The 12375-nt window shown below is 41.2% G+C and overlaps 1 protein-coding gene across 5 annotated transcripts in view; it reads right to left on the bottom strand.

The window, feature by feature from the left end:
• The window catches only part of si:zfos-2326c3.2 (misshapen-like kinase 1), a 68576-nt gene that overhangs the window by 29599 nt on the left and 26602 nt on the right, over nt 1-12375 (bottom strand). For 4 of the 5 annotated variants that reach the window (XM_053429313.1, XM_053429314.1, XM_053429316.1 and 1 more), the window contains exons 10-15: nt 10514-10686; nt 7297-7369; nt 6294-6414; nt 5379-5495; nt 4948-5082; nt 1513-1578 (exon numbers count right to left, since the gene is read on the bottom strand). In XM_053429313.1, coding sequence (XP_053285288.1) covers nt 1513-1578; nt 4948-5082; nt 5379-5495; nt 6294-6414; nt 7297-7369; nt 10514-10686 — 685 coding nt within the window. The remainder of the gene's footprint in view (nt 1-1512; nt 1579-4947; nt 5083-5378; nt 5496-6293; nt 6415-7296; nt 7370-10513; nt 10687-12375) is intronic. The other variant, XM_053429315.1, reaches the window with a different exon arrangement.

Below are 12375 nucleotides of genomic sequence, written 5' to 3'. Positions count from 1 at the left end.
ATGCTGAACATAAAGTCAAGCCCAAATGAGGACAAATATCTCCAATACCAGGGTCAAGGGTAAAACTCATAAATGTTGAAAATTGAAACAGGTAGATTATGCCAAAGTTGGCATGACTAACCTCAAGAAAGAAAGAAAACATTTTTTTTCTTCTCAGTCCAACTCACCAAGATACTTGATATGTACAAACCCTCTGCAAACAAGATACCACAAACCAAAAATAACATTGATGAGATTCATAGATGAAAATCCTTCAGCAAAATTAAAGTCATACTTAAATAGTTGCTAATTCATGTATCCATCTGTACATCCAGTCCTTAAATTTAACAAATCTACAGGCTATCAGGCAAATTTCAAGAGAGACTCTCATTACCCCACAGAATCAAAGCATCAGGGAAAAGAGATGAGGAACTTTCAGAGGCCGCAAAGAGAAACAGAAAGAGTTTTCAGAAATCTAAAACAGCCAAAAGAAACTTGTATAGTGAATTTGTATTTCTGAAACCCCTAATGAGATTAAATAGTAACACTTTAGAGGAATACGTTGAACGGGAGATACTAGAAATGAAGGCGGCTCCTCGCTGTGAACGATGGAGTGAGGGGTGCAGAGAGGAAACATGTGAGGCAAGGAGAGAGGAGGCATTCTGGGATTGGAAGAGACAGACGAGGTGAGCTGCGGAGAGACATAGAGGGAAGGCTTTGAGACAAAAGTGATAGCGTGCTGTGAGAAGCATGGGCCTAAAAGCTTCTCAAAATCTGACACTCCCGCTATGGTGCAGTGTGTTTCACTGAGGTCTCTCTGAATCCTTAATGGAGTCCCACACAAACACTGAATTAAAGCTCAGAACCTTCACAGTCTTATCGATTGAAAACTAAAAAAAATATGAACCAGTCCCACCAGGTGTATTACAGCATGAATGAAAACATCTTTCACTGAAAATTATAAAACATAAATTGCAGACACTCGGACAATTGACTTTGTTCTCCATTTGTGTTTGCCTCCTTTCTCCATTCCAGTGTCTTATAAACATTTTCTCTATCCACCTCACTCTTTCAATTCTCCCTTCATAGTAGCGGTGTCGTGCCAGAGACAGAACCAGCTAAATATTCTCTCTCTCACTATCTCAGTCTTTTTTTCTCCAAAGCACATACTCTCTTCAGTTTCAAGAAAAAATCCTCTCATCTCGTAGAAGAGCTTTGATACAAGTCAGTACATTACAAAATGCCAGCTACAATGTGTTACAGTTGCATGTAACATGTTTCAATGTCCAACAGTTCGAAACTTTAAATATCACATAAGACAATCGAGAGGATGGACAACAGAGGAGAAAGAGAGAGAGATCAAATTCTCCTGACAGATTCACTGTTTGCACAGATCTTACTGCCCCCGAAGCGATGTGTCTTCACTGACTGAAACCATCAGCATCATTAAAAATGGATCTGCGTTTGGTTAAATAACAAATTCCCCCTGTTTTTCAATGACAAGTGAAAAGATGAAGCGTGATGGTCTGTTACCTGCTCTGCTGTGTAGTCCAGGGGCCTTACTGACACATCGGCACTCCCCTTTCTGCCCGCCTGGTCCTGGACACACACACACACACAGACACACGCGCACACATTTGAAAACAGAGAACCATATGTTTGAAATAAGATACCTGTCAGTATATTACATGACTTTGATAACTTTTTGATTGAAGAACTAAATCATTTTAATTCAAACCTGTCCCACATCAGGATATTTTCACAAAGTCCTCACAAAAATGGAGGAAGACACACACACACACACACACACACACACACACACACACACACACACACACACACACACACACACACACACACACACACACACACACACACACACACACACACACACACACACACACACACACACACACACACACACATATATATATTAATTAGGGTACACCAAGGTCCTCAGCACAAGTCTGAGAGGTGGGAACTAAAATATTCAGAGTGTGCATGGTATGGCGCTTTTAGCCAGCGCCCTCAACTCTGAATATTTCATTATGACCTATTTTCCAATTTCTCCTAGAAAAACCTTAAATGTCCCAAAAGTTCAGACTGGATTTTCTCTTACATTTACAATGTTTAATTGAATTTGCACAATTTAAATATTTGCAGTGGTTGCACCAATGCCTTTAAATTGAGTTTGTTCCGCTCGGATTTGGAGGGTCACATTCAACAGTGCCTGAGCTGAAACGGAGGTGATAACAAACTTAAGTAAGTTGAAAAGAATAACATGAATGTGAATGAGTAGAAAATCCAGCAGCTGATATAAACCGTGCTAAGTGAGTAAAAGGGTATGTTTGCCAGAAATAATCAAGCTTAGTGGTTCTACAAACCACATATTGCATCTATGTCATCAAAAAGCAAACAAGCAACAGGAGGACATAAGGTTTATAGAATTGTAGTCTGTAAATAGAGCTGATAGATTGATCATATAGCCCTTACCATGCTCTCCTTATTTACAGTTTAGATTTAACAAAATCCCCTTATTAATTATTCATGTAAACACTATGTACACATTTTATTATGTCCCTAATGTGCAATTATTGAATGCTCTCCACAATGGTTTTGCAGTATGCATGTAACTTTGGTGGATGATTTTATTATTAACAGTTTAAAATCAAATCTTGTGATAGAGACGATGCAATAAGTTGATGTTATATCATTGTTGTAGAGATGAAAGATACCAGCGGTTTCACCACAATACCCTAGCATCTGGGAGAGAACAAGGGCTCCTTCATGTCGCTAAGTCATTCTGGTGAAAAAGGCTGTTTTATACCGATAAAATCTTTACTCTCGAAGCATCAATCTTCTTTAGTCTACACTTCCAGAAGACAAGCAGTTACACAAACCTGTGGCTGGGGGTCGCTCAGTATAACCACAGTCTGCTGGGACAGTGAGGGTTCAGAGCACCCACAAGCAAAACAAATATTTACTGTACTCTACACACAAGCCAGCAATTCTCAAAAGGTGTACTTTGGAACAGTTCTATTTTTACACGGAAGCAGTCGGGATGAGAATCAGGTCCTCTAATTCCGAGGCTGTGGTTCTCTGCTGGAAATCGATGGATTGCTCTCTCAAGGTTGAGGGTGAGTTACTGCCCCAAGGGAGGGAGTTTAAGTGTCTCTGAGTCATGTTCACGAGTGAGGGAAAGATGGAGCGTGAGATGGACGGACGGGTCTGTGTGGCATCAGCAGTAATGTGGAGATGGTGCCACACTTTTGTGGAGAAGAAGGAGCTGAGCCACAAGGAATTTTCCTGTTGAGGATCACATGGGCCTGTCCCAGCATGCATTGAGGCAGTGAGGACCATAGAAGTATTTTTAGCCTATCAATGGGGAGTCAGACTACTGCTTTCTCAAATGATAACAATGTTGTTACAGAAGTGTTTTTTCTTAATCACAACAGAGTTGTGTAATTCCACCAATGACCATTTACTGTCCCCGTCCTCTGCAGAGATTCAAACACTAGCCAACATCTCTAATCTTCAAACCACCAACAAACCACTGAAACACACATGACACTTGCCAAATCAATCAATGTGTGAACTGACTGGAACCAATCAGTTGAGAACGTGCACCCAGGCAAGCTCTTTCATCTGACACAATACAAGTCATCACATCACATCACACACTCACTGAACCCATCACACAGTTAAATGCATTGCATTAAAGCTTAATGAAGCATCAGATAGATCCATTACACAAGCTGAACATAATGAGTTAGAGACAATCTGTGTCATCAGGATCTGACACGTACACATACCGCCACACACACTCACACACACACACGAGAGCACACCAAGTAGTCATATAATGTAACTAGACAGATATTAATAGAATTGAAACACAGTCTTCTACATGAAGAAGTCACAGCCACGAACCTGCTTTGTGGTGTTAAAATACACCTATTTAAAGTCATTGGTGTGTGGGATGGATTCATCAAGTATGTGTTAAAATTAATGACTGTAAAATGAACCTACGATCGTGGGGGGGGCTATGTGTCTTTGTCTGAAATGAGGCAAATCGGCAGAGACACCTCATCCTGTCTAAACATACTTCGTCAAAAGTTACTCTGTAACTCACATTAAAGTTTTTATTTAAACTACATAGATTTGTGTGATGTTCCAAATTGAGTTTTATTAAGATCTTTTATAGAAACCTCTTTTGAGTGACGGTCCTTCTTCTAAACTTCAAAAACTGTAGAACAGATACAAAGCGAAGGATTTCTGAAACTTATTCAATCTCAAACTAGTGTACAAAACCTTTCAACGTACTATGACATGCTAATTTATTTTATATATGGGCCTCTTCTCTTTGAAATATACTTGTTTAGGCACACCTGCATCAACGAAGGAGTGTTTGATTAGCTTAAAACCATGACGTGTAAAATTCTGCCCTTAACAATCTGTCCTCTGTGCCGCTACATTGAAGAGAGAATGGGTCATCACCATAGTGCTGAAGCCTGACGGGTGCAATGACTACATCTGTGATTCCGAATTAGTAACACACCTTGAGGTTTCAAGTTCCTGTGAGAAATCAGTTCGGCAACAAATGTGTCCAGCTCCATCACACAAGAAGCTGCTCAGGATAACTGAGCTTAAATAACTCTAAGTCTAACAATAACTACAAATCCAGTACAATCTAAACACGATGTAGAAATGTGATTATTGCAGCACGATAATGAAACTGTGAGTCACCTGGAGGTGGGCATAGGAAACTTATTGCGATGCAAAAGATGAAAAGATCACTAAAGTCAACAAGACTTGCGTCCTCTTGACCAACTTACCATCAGACCAACTAGCATCAGCCATCAGAGCCTTTTCACTGGTGCGGCTCAAAATACTTAAACGTTTCAGAGTTTTGATTTCCCATAATAGTCAAGAAAATATAATTGATTTAAGTAAGGGATTGATCTTTACCGGCCTCCTGTCGCTCCTCCTGTTTCTCCCGTCCAGTAAGATTCTGTTGTCATGGAGATCTGACTCCTCCCCAAGCAAGACTTCCTGAAGATCCGCCCACTGAAAGGCACAGTCCGCCAGCTGCTGCCTCTGCTGCTGCGAGCGGGGAAAATACGTAGTGCGATAAAAATTTACTCAAACCACATTTGTATTAACATGAATTACAATAAATGGCTCGTGTCACACGAGCCATTTAGTGTCATCCAAGTGTCACACTTGGATGACGTTTTTCAGGTTGAATCTCTCAGATAATTTCAGGAAAGATGTGACGCAGCAGGTGGAAGGTAAGGTAAGATGTAGTTGATAAAGCAAATGTTCTCTCCAGCGGGGCTCTAGCCACCTGACTGTCCATAAGTGCTGAGTGACTAGGTGAGTGTGTGGGCAGTACTTACAACCTCTAACTTTAGCCGTTGCTCGTGCTGCTGTTGGATCCTCTTCTGTCTGTCCGCCACTAACTGCTGCTTGTAGCGCTCCTGCTCCGCCAACTGCTGCCTGTGCTGCTGTAACGCCTGGACAGGAATTCAAATATGATCATATATCTAATAGAGTTATCTATATAATGATAGAGTAGACTTAAATTCAGTTTCATTTCAGGAAAAACATGGTCTTGTCCTTATTGATCCTTAAGGATCAATTAAGGTCCTTAAGGATCCTGATTGATCCTTGATCCTTATTGCAGATAAACCAGATAGGATGATCGCAAAGTTGTCTAACTTCACTCTGTTCCATAGACTGTTTTTAAAAGGCTCTGCACACAAAAGCACAAAAACAAAGTGTGTAGAACTTTTTGAGAATAATTATGGGTAGTTTAACCCAGGCGAAAAGAACCCAACAGTACAAACAGGCAGGTTTAGAACTGGCATGGAACGAGTACTAATAATATCCCTAATTGGTACATCAACTAGGAGGTATTTTCTTTATTGATTAATCTGCCAATTATTCCCTCAATGGGTAAAGTGTAATATGCTTGTTTTAACATAGGAAACAGTCACATTTGAAAAGGTTTATCAAAACTATTGGTTATTCAGTTCTTCAGAAAGAATCAAATCAAATAATTAATTTGCTCTGATTTTTCAAGCATGTTGATACGGCAAATAAACTCTTTACCAGGAGCTGGTCTAGCTGTTCAGTTTATATTTTTAAACATTCTGGGAAGTTAATCAAGCACAGCTTAAAATTTAATTTTTTCTGGGTGTGCGTGTTTATACCACTTTTTTTGCCTTGAATTAGTAGTGATGGCATCTTTACTGTATATTAAGAGAATATGACTGAATGTGTACAAGGTTGCGAATGAACTTGAAACCTACTTGTCTCTGATAAGCAGCACTTCCTTCCTGACCTCCCTCTCTGCCTCCTTCCCGATCTTCTGTCTGCAAACGTAGAAACTCCCGTCTCAACGTCCACTCACCAGGAACATTCACGATTGAGCTGAGAGAGTAAGAGAGTAAGAGAGAGTGTAAGAGAGTCAGAAAGAGAGAGAGACAGAGAGAGAGAGAGAGAGAGAGAGAGAGAGAGAGAGAGAGAGAGAGAGAGAGAGAGAGAGAGAGAGAGAGAGAGAGAGAGAGGCGAAAGAGAGGCGAAAGAGAAACGGTGTGATATTTAGTGCGACAGCTATGTACCAAGAGAAAATTGGCACAGTTACGCAAATACACACTTAAAGCTCATCCTAGGAGAAAGTGCCCGGCTCCAAGTGCCATCTGCTGTTTAAAGTCCAGAGACAGTAACAGAGAGGCAAGTGCATCTGTCCATTACCATAGAAAAAACACACACACACATATGCCCCATAGTGATTCATTAGCAATGAATTTACTGGGGGACATTCAAAGTGACGTTAGTGTTTATGTAGTGATAAAAAACAATGATAATGAAAGATATGACACATTTTATAGAAATCCGACACCTAGTTTGTACGTTCACCTGGTTTCTTTAACCATATATTTCTTGGCACCATATTGCAGAATCAGTGCATCTGACGGGGTTCATTAAATTAACATTTCTTTTTGCATATGTAAATCTGCGCCAACTGCTGTGGTTCTAAATTATTTCTCAGCACATTGGAGCAGACTTTCATAACACACCCTGGGATCCCCAAGAGCATTTTTTCCATGGCCTCTGATGGCTGAGTGGTTAAGGTGCAAAGTCACATCCATGCACATGATGTCCACGGTTACGTTCCCAGCCAGGGGACTGTTGTGACATGTCACACGCTTGTTTTCTCTGCCCTTGTCTCCTGTTTATCTTTAACGTCAAATTATGTCAAAATGCTGAAACAATATTCAATATTCATGCCAAGTGTGAAAAGGCTTTTACCTTGGCTCTCCTTCCTCCTCTGTGACCTCGTCCTCATCTTCTTCACTGCCACTGTACTCATACTCTGGACCCTCTGAACGTGAGAGAAAGAAAGAAAGAGAGAGAAAAATAATTCATTTATTTGATATAAGGTAATTCAAAAATCTCTTCACATCAGTCATGGAAACGGAAACAGGATCATTTAATGCGCCTTTTATAAAATATTTAGTTTTACTTTTGTTTTTATTTTCAAACGACTTCATTTATCTATCTGTCTATCACGACATGAAGAGGTTTTCTACAAATAAGGCAAAAAGTGTTCAAGAAACCAATTATCGACGCTCCCTTCAACTGAGTTATTGTGATATATGATATTTAACTGAAGCTGTAATGGCTATTTCACAGGGGTTGTAAATCTTTGAACATGTATCACCAGCTGCATAACACTTGTGGAATGTTCCCCATTTTACTTGTCCATGTCAATATGAGCTGCTTTTCTTAAGTGTTGTCAGAACCCTGAGAACGGTTTGAAGGTGGTGCTTTGGGAGAACACTTTTGATGTGTAAGCACTTCTGTGGGTACTCTCCTCAGGCTCTCTCTGAACGAGCCACTGTTTCATTATAAATTCCTCCATGCCCCGCCGTCTTGTTACATCGTCTACCACCAGTAGCAATTTTGTCATAAAAAAAAAAAGCCACACCAGAGCTTAATGTGGGTAAACTGGGGCAATAAGAAATTAAATCAGACTCTTGTTTGGTGGAGCACATATGGCACAGAGTTGTTATAGCGGGGCACAGCTTCAGATGAGGAACGCTGAGTCATCTCAATGCTGACCCAACCTCATTCACCAAAACAATTTCTCTCCTTTCCACACACACCTCCTGCCATGGGACCCATACAGGCACTGTAGAGTGGGTCAGTCAGACAGCTTATAATAATATCTTTGCACAACCGTTAAAATTAATATTTGAGTCATGCAAATTTTGAAGTTTTTTTTTCATGTGTATACAGTTAAGTCTATATTATTTGCAGTTTTGACAGTGGCCACTACAACGGAAATCCAGGGGTCGGCGGTTATTGCCCAGAGGCCAGGACGATGGGCCCTGGCAAGCTTATCATAACAACATTTGGCCGGCATATGGCGTGAGTAGCTCGGGCTGACTTGACCCTGACACGGCGTATGTTGCCATTTACACGCTTTAAAGGTAACACAATACAGGTGTGTCTGTTCAGAGCAGAACCAAGCAGCGCTGAGGAAATCTCTGCTCTGCTGCTGTGATGTAATGTTTGAATGTGTTGGCTCGGGTTTAGTCGTACTGGGCCAAAGTTGCAGGAGGAGTCTGCATTAACGCCAACTTTTGTCAAATGCGAAGAGGGCAATTTTTTTTCTCTGTCTGTCTGTTTAGCTGTGTGTGTGTGTGTGTGTCTGTGTGTGTTTGTGTGTGTGTCTGATTCATGCGCCAAAGCAGAGAGCATCTTTGTCCAAACTACACTCTTGGCTAAGCTGAAAATTACATATCCTTTTCGCATCTTGTCTGGAGCATTGACTTTTTTTCTCCTTCTTTTTTTCTGAAGAAGTGACTTTTCCCACACACACTTGGGAGTACCAGCATTTCATTACTCTGGAGGGGAATATGGGCGCAAACACACAGACACACACAGACAAATCTGTTCTTAAACACATTGTATACACACACTCCGACACACACACACAAATCTGTTCTTAAACAGATTGTGTACACACACACACACACACACACGCACACGCACACACACACACACACACACACACACACACACACACACACACACACACACACACACAAGTCTACCAGTCATTAGTGTGTTTTTATAAGTTAACTGAAGATTAGAACCAGATGGCCATTCTGTTTCCTCCATCCTTCCCTTCAGCCTCTCGCTCTGCTCTTTCTCTTTCTATGTCTCCCTCTCTGACAGAAGAGAGAGAGATTCCTCTCTCTCTCTTCTGTCTCTCAGCTGTGTCAAAATGAAGATGAAAAGACAAGACAATGCTGCTTTCATTGCTTGAGTATTAACGCAAGAACAGTCATCTGTTTCTCACTGTTTGACTGCACATGTCGGAATCACACATTCAGCACATACGACTCATCCACAGCCGAATGAATCTTTACAACGTCTAAGAATAAATTATTCTAAGACTGTACGCCCCTCTGCCCCCCCCCCCCCCCCCCCCGCCCATGCCTTTCCATATTCCTAACCTGCCCCATTTTCAGTCTCTCTTTTTCCTCCCCCCTTTATTTTTCTGTCGGCTGTGGCTAACATCCCTCTGAGTGAGCGTAGAGAGGATGAAAAGAAGAGGAAAGGTCAGCTGTGAACAGCCTGTTGGCTCGACCCCACATTCTCCCCCTCACGCTCTCTTATTGTCGCCCTTCCTCACTTTCTCTCCAAATTCAGCTAAAATATTTGACATAAATTCAAGTTCAAAAGCTTAATTGGCCCAGGAGGAGGGACACGTGTTGTCTTGCCAGCCCGGGTGTATCAATTATTGTTTTTTCAAAGATGTAACTTTATGCATATATCAAAATACATCAGTTTCCAGCTGCTGTGCCATGAATGCAGCTGGTTCACAGTCTCAACTCATGTGTGCTGGTTGTTTTTATTCCAACATGTGGCCTAAAACTCACCTAATTCATATCATATCTAATTTAGGATTGGATATTGCTTTTTAGGTTTTATTAAGCTGCTCGGCTGCCTGAAGCAAATTGGAAGTTAAAGTTTAATAATAATAACTGCAAAACAGCAAAAATAATCCAGCTCCAAACTCGTCATCAATTGTTTCGTCACACAGCTAAGGCCAGGGACGCTCACGCTGCCGGATGATGAGCTTGTCATGAGGTCATGCAAAGAGGTCAAACACATGTTCATCCTTTTTGTTGGGATGTGCATTTCCTGGTGTCGGAATTTCTCGAAAAATACAACCACATTTTGGACCGAAGTTTTAGACATTTTGTTGTGTCGACGCAAGTTTGAGGTGGCGAATAGCTAACTCTACGTTCTAGCCTAGCTCAGGCACCGAAATGTGACACCGATATCTGCATCGCGATTCTGTGAAGTTCACCAGGTTTTGTCAGTGTACATCTACATAACTGAATCACATGTACAGTTATACTGTCCTTTTGTTACCAGCTCCAGTTGTTTGCCGCTGTGCCAAAAGTTAAAAGAACTCAGGAAAGCATTTACAGCATTCATCTCAACTCACCTTTCTCTCTCTTTTTCCTGGTCCTGTCCAAGTGATCTTTGAGCATGATGCGAACTTGTCTCTCATTGGCTAGGTCTCGGATGAAGGCGTGTCTCAACAGGGCGTCGGTGGCCGGTCGATGCAGATGGTTCTTGACTAGGCAATTATCAACGAACGACAGGAAGCGCTTCGACCTGGGTGAGACGGAGAGAGAGGGACACAAAAACAATCCATGAAAACAAATAGTTTAAAGTACAGTCGGGCTGCAAGATGTTAGGAAAACCTGTGAGATGTGATAACGCTCTTGAATATTGCGATGATGATATGACTTGCGATAAATAAATAAATGCTTAAGTATATGCAGTTAAGTCTTTCGGCTTTGGTTTCACTGCTACACTAGACCCAATACAGTAAGTGGTCTATGAAGACACTACAAATACATTAAAAGCATTATTTCCATTCCAACAAAATGGTTTTATTGATTTTTTATAAGAAAATGCCACCTGGCAACGGATGCAGGGACAACGGACAGCTCCACAGCCCGAGGGAGAAGCCGCAAGGCCCAGCACCACCAAATCCGGGGCCGACACCCAGGGAGCCATGCACAGCTCCATTAAGTCCAATAAGTGTGATTATTTTGTGTCTTGTCATACGTGAAAAGTTATTTTTTACAGTTTTGAGCAATAATCCGTAACTTCCTGCTCCTCTCTGTGTCTCTATCATCCGCAGTGTGCACTATGCCAACCCAATAGAGCTAAACCAAACGCGCTCCGCCATCTCCTCCAGCTCGCCATACATTATTTAAGTTTACAAATTCATTATGGGATGGTCAGTGTTGATTATTATGGCGTCATTTCAAACAAATCAACATTTAACATGGAGCGAGTCCGAGACATTAGCTGAGTCTAAGAGAGAGAAAAATAGAAATCAGCGGAGCCAGTGTGTGTGTGTGTCCCATTACTTTCCCTCAGGTTCTGGGACTATCAGAAATAAGCTTTGCAACTCTTTTATATAACCAACCGCTCATAGTGATGAATTTGACCCGAGACAGGCGTGATCACTAGACGTTTCTTTGTTTCCGCAATTAAATCCAAGTTTCACTTATTACAATTATTTAGGTCTCTGCTAGTTTTCATCTGTAAATAACTCTGTGGTCAATGGACTTGATAAAAACAGTTTATACACAGAAACTTGAGTTTACAAATGGTTAGTGGCTTAACTGAGGAGAAGTGATACATGAATTTACTAGCACATACATTTAATACATTGAAAAAACAAGTTTTCAATCAAATGTAATAGACTGGTACAAAAATAACCATGTGCATTATCCACACATGACAATCAATGTCAGCGTCTTTAACCTGCCAAAACGTTCTCAAATATTTTTTTCATCTCACCTACTGCAGGCTAGTAATCACTTGTTTGAGTGGTACCGAGGAAAATTCAAAAATCCAATCCAAAGATGCAGACTTGAAGTTTCGGCAGCGTGTCTGTGTACCTTATGTTGAGACGTGTTGTCTGCGGTATTCACTCTGAGAAAATTGTCAGTCAGTGTGTTGCTGCTTAGTTTTGGGGTTCCTGGTTGCTTTAGGGCGGCCTGGAGGTGGAAGAACTGTAAAGCTTTGATACTACAGACTGTTGGCCCTATAAATAGCTGTCCTTTGAACTTGTATTTCTGTTGACATTAATAGTGAATGAAAGAAGGCATGAGTTCAAGTTCAAGCTCCGTTCCCAGAGCGCATTCAGTATGCATGGGAGAGGAGGAGAAGGGAGGATAGTGGGGAGAGGGACAGATGGATACATTATTTTACTGAATGAATCTCCACTGAAGATGAATAACAGCAGGGTACACATGCAGTTTAAACTAAACTGAGAACCATAAA

The sequence above is a fragment of the Pleuronectes platessa genome, chromosome 8, assembly GCF_947347685.1.
Source record: "Pleuronectes platessa chromosome 8, fPlePla1.1, whole genome shotgun sequence".
Taxonomy (NCBI): Eukaryota; Metazoa; Chordata; class Actinopteri; order Pleuronectiformes; family Pleuronectidae; genus Pleuronectes; species Pleuronectes platessa.
The sequence above is the reverse complement of the archived record's forward strand: the minus strand, read 5'-3'. Positions and strand labels throughout refer to the sequence as shown.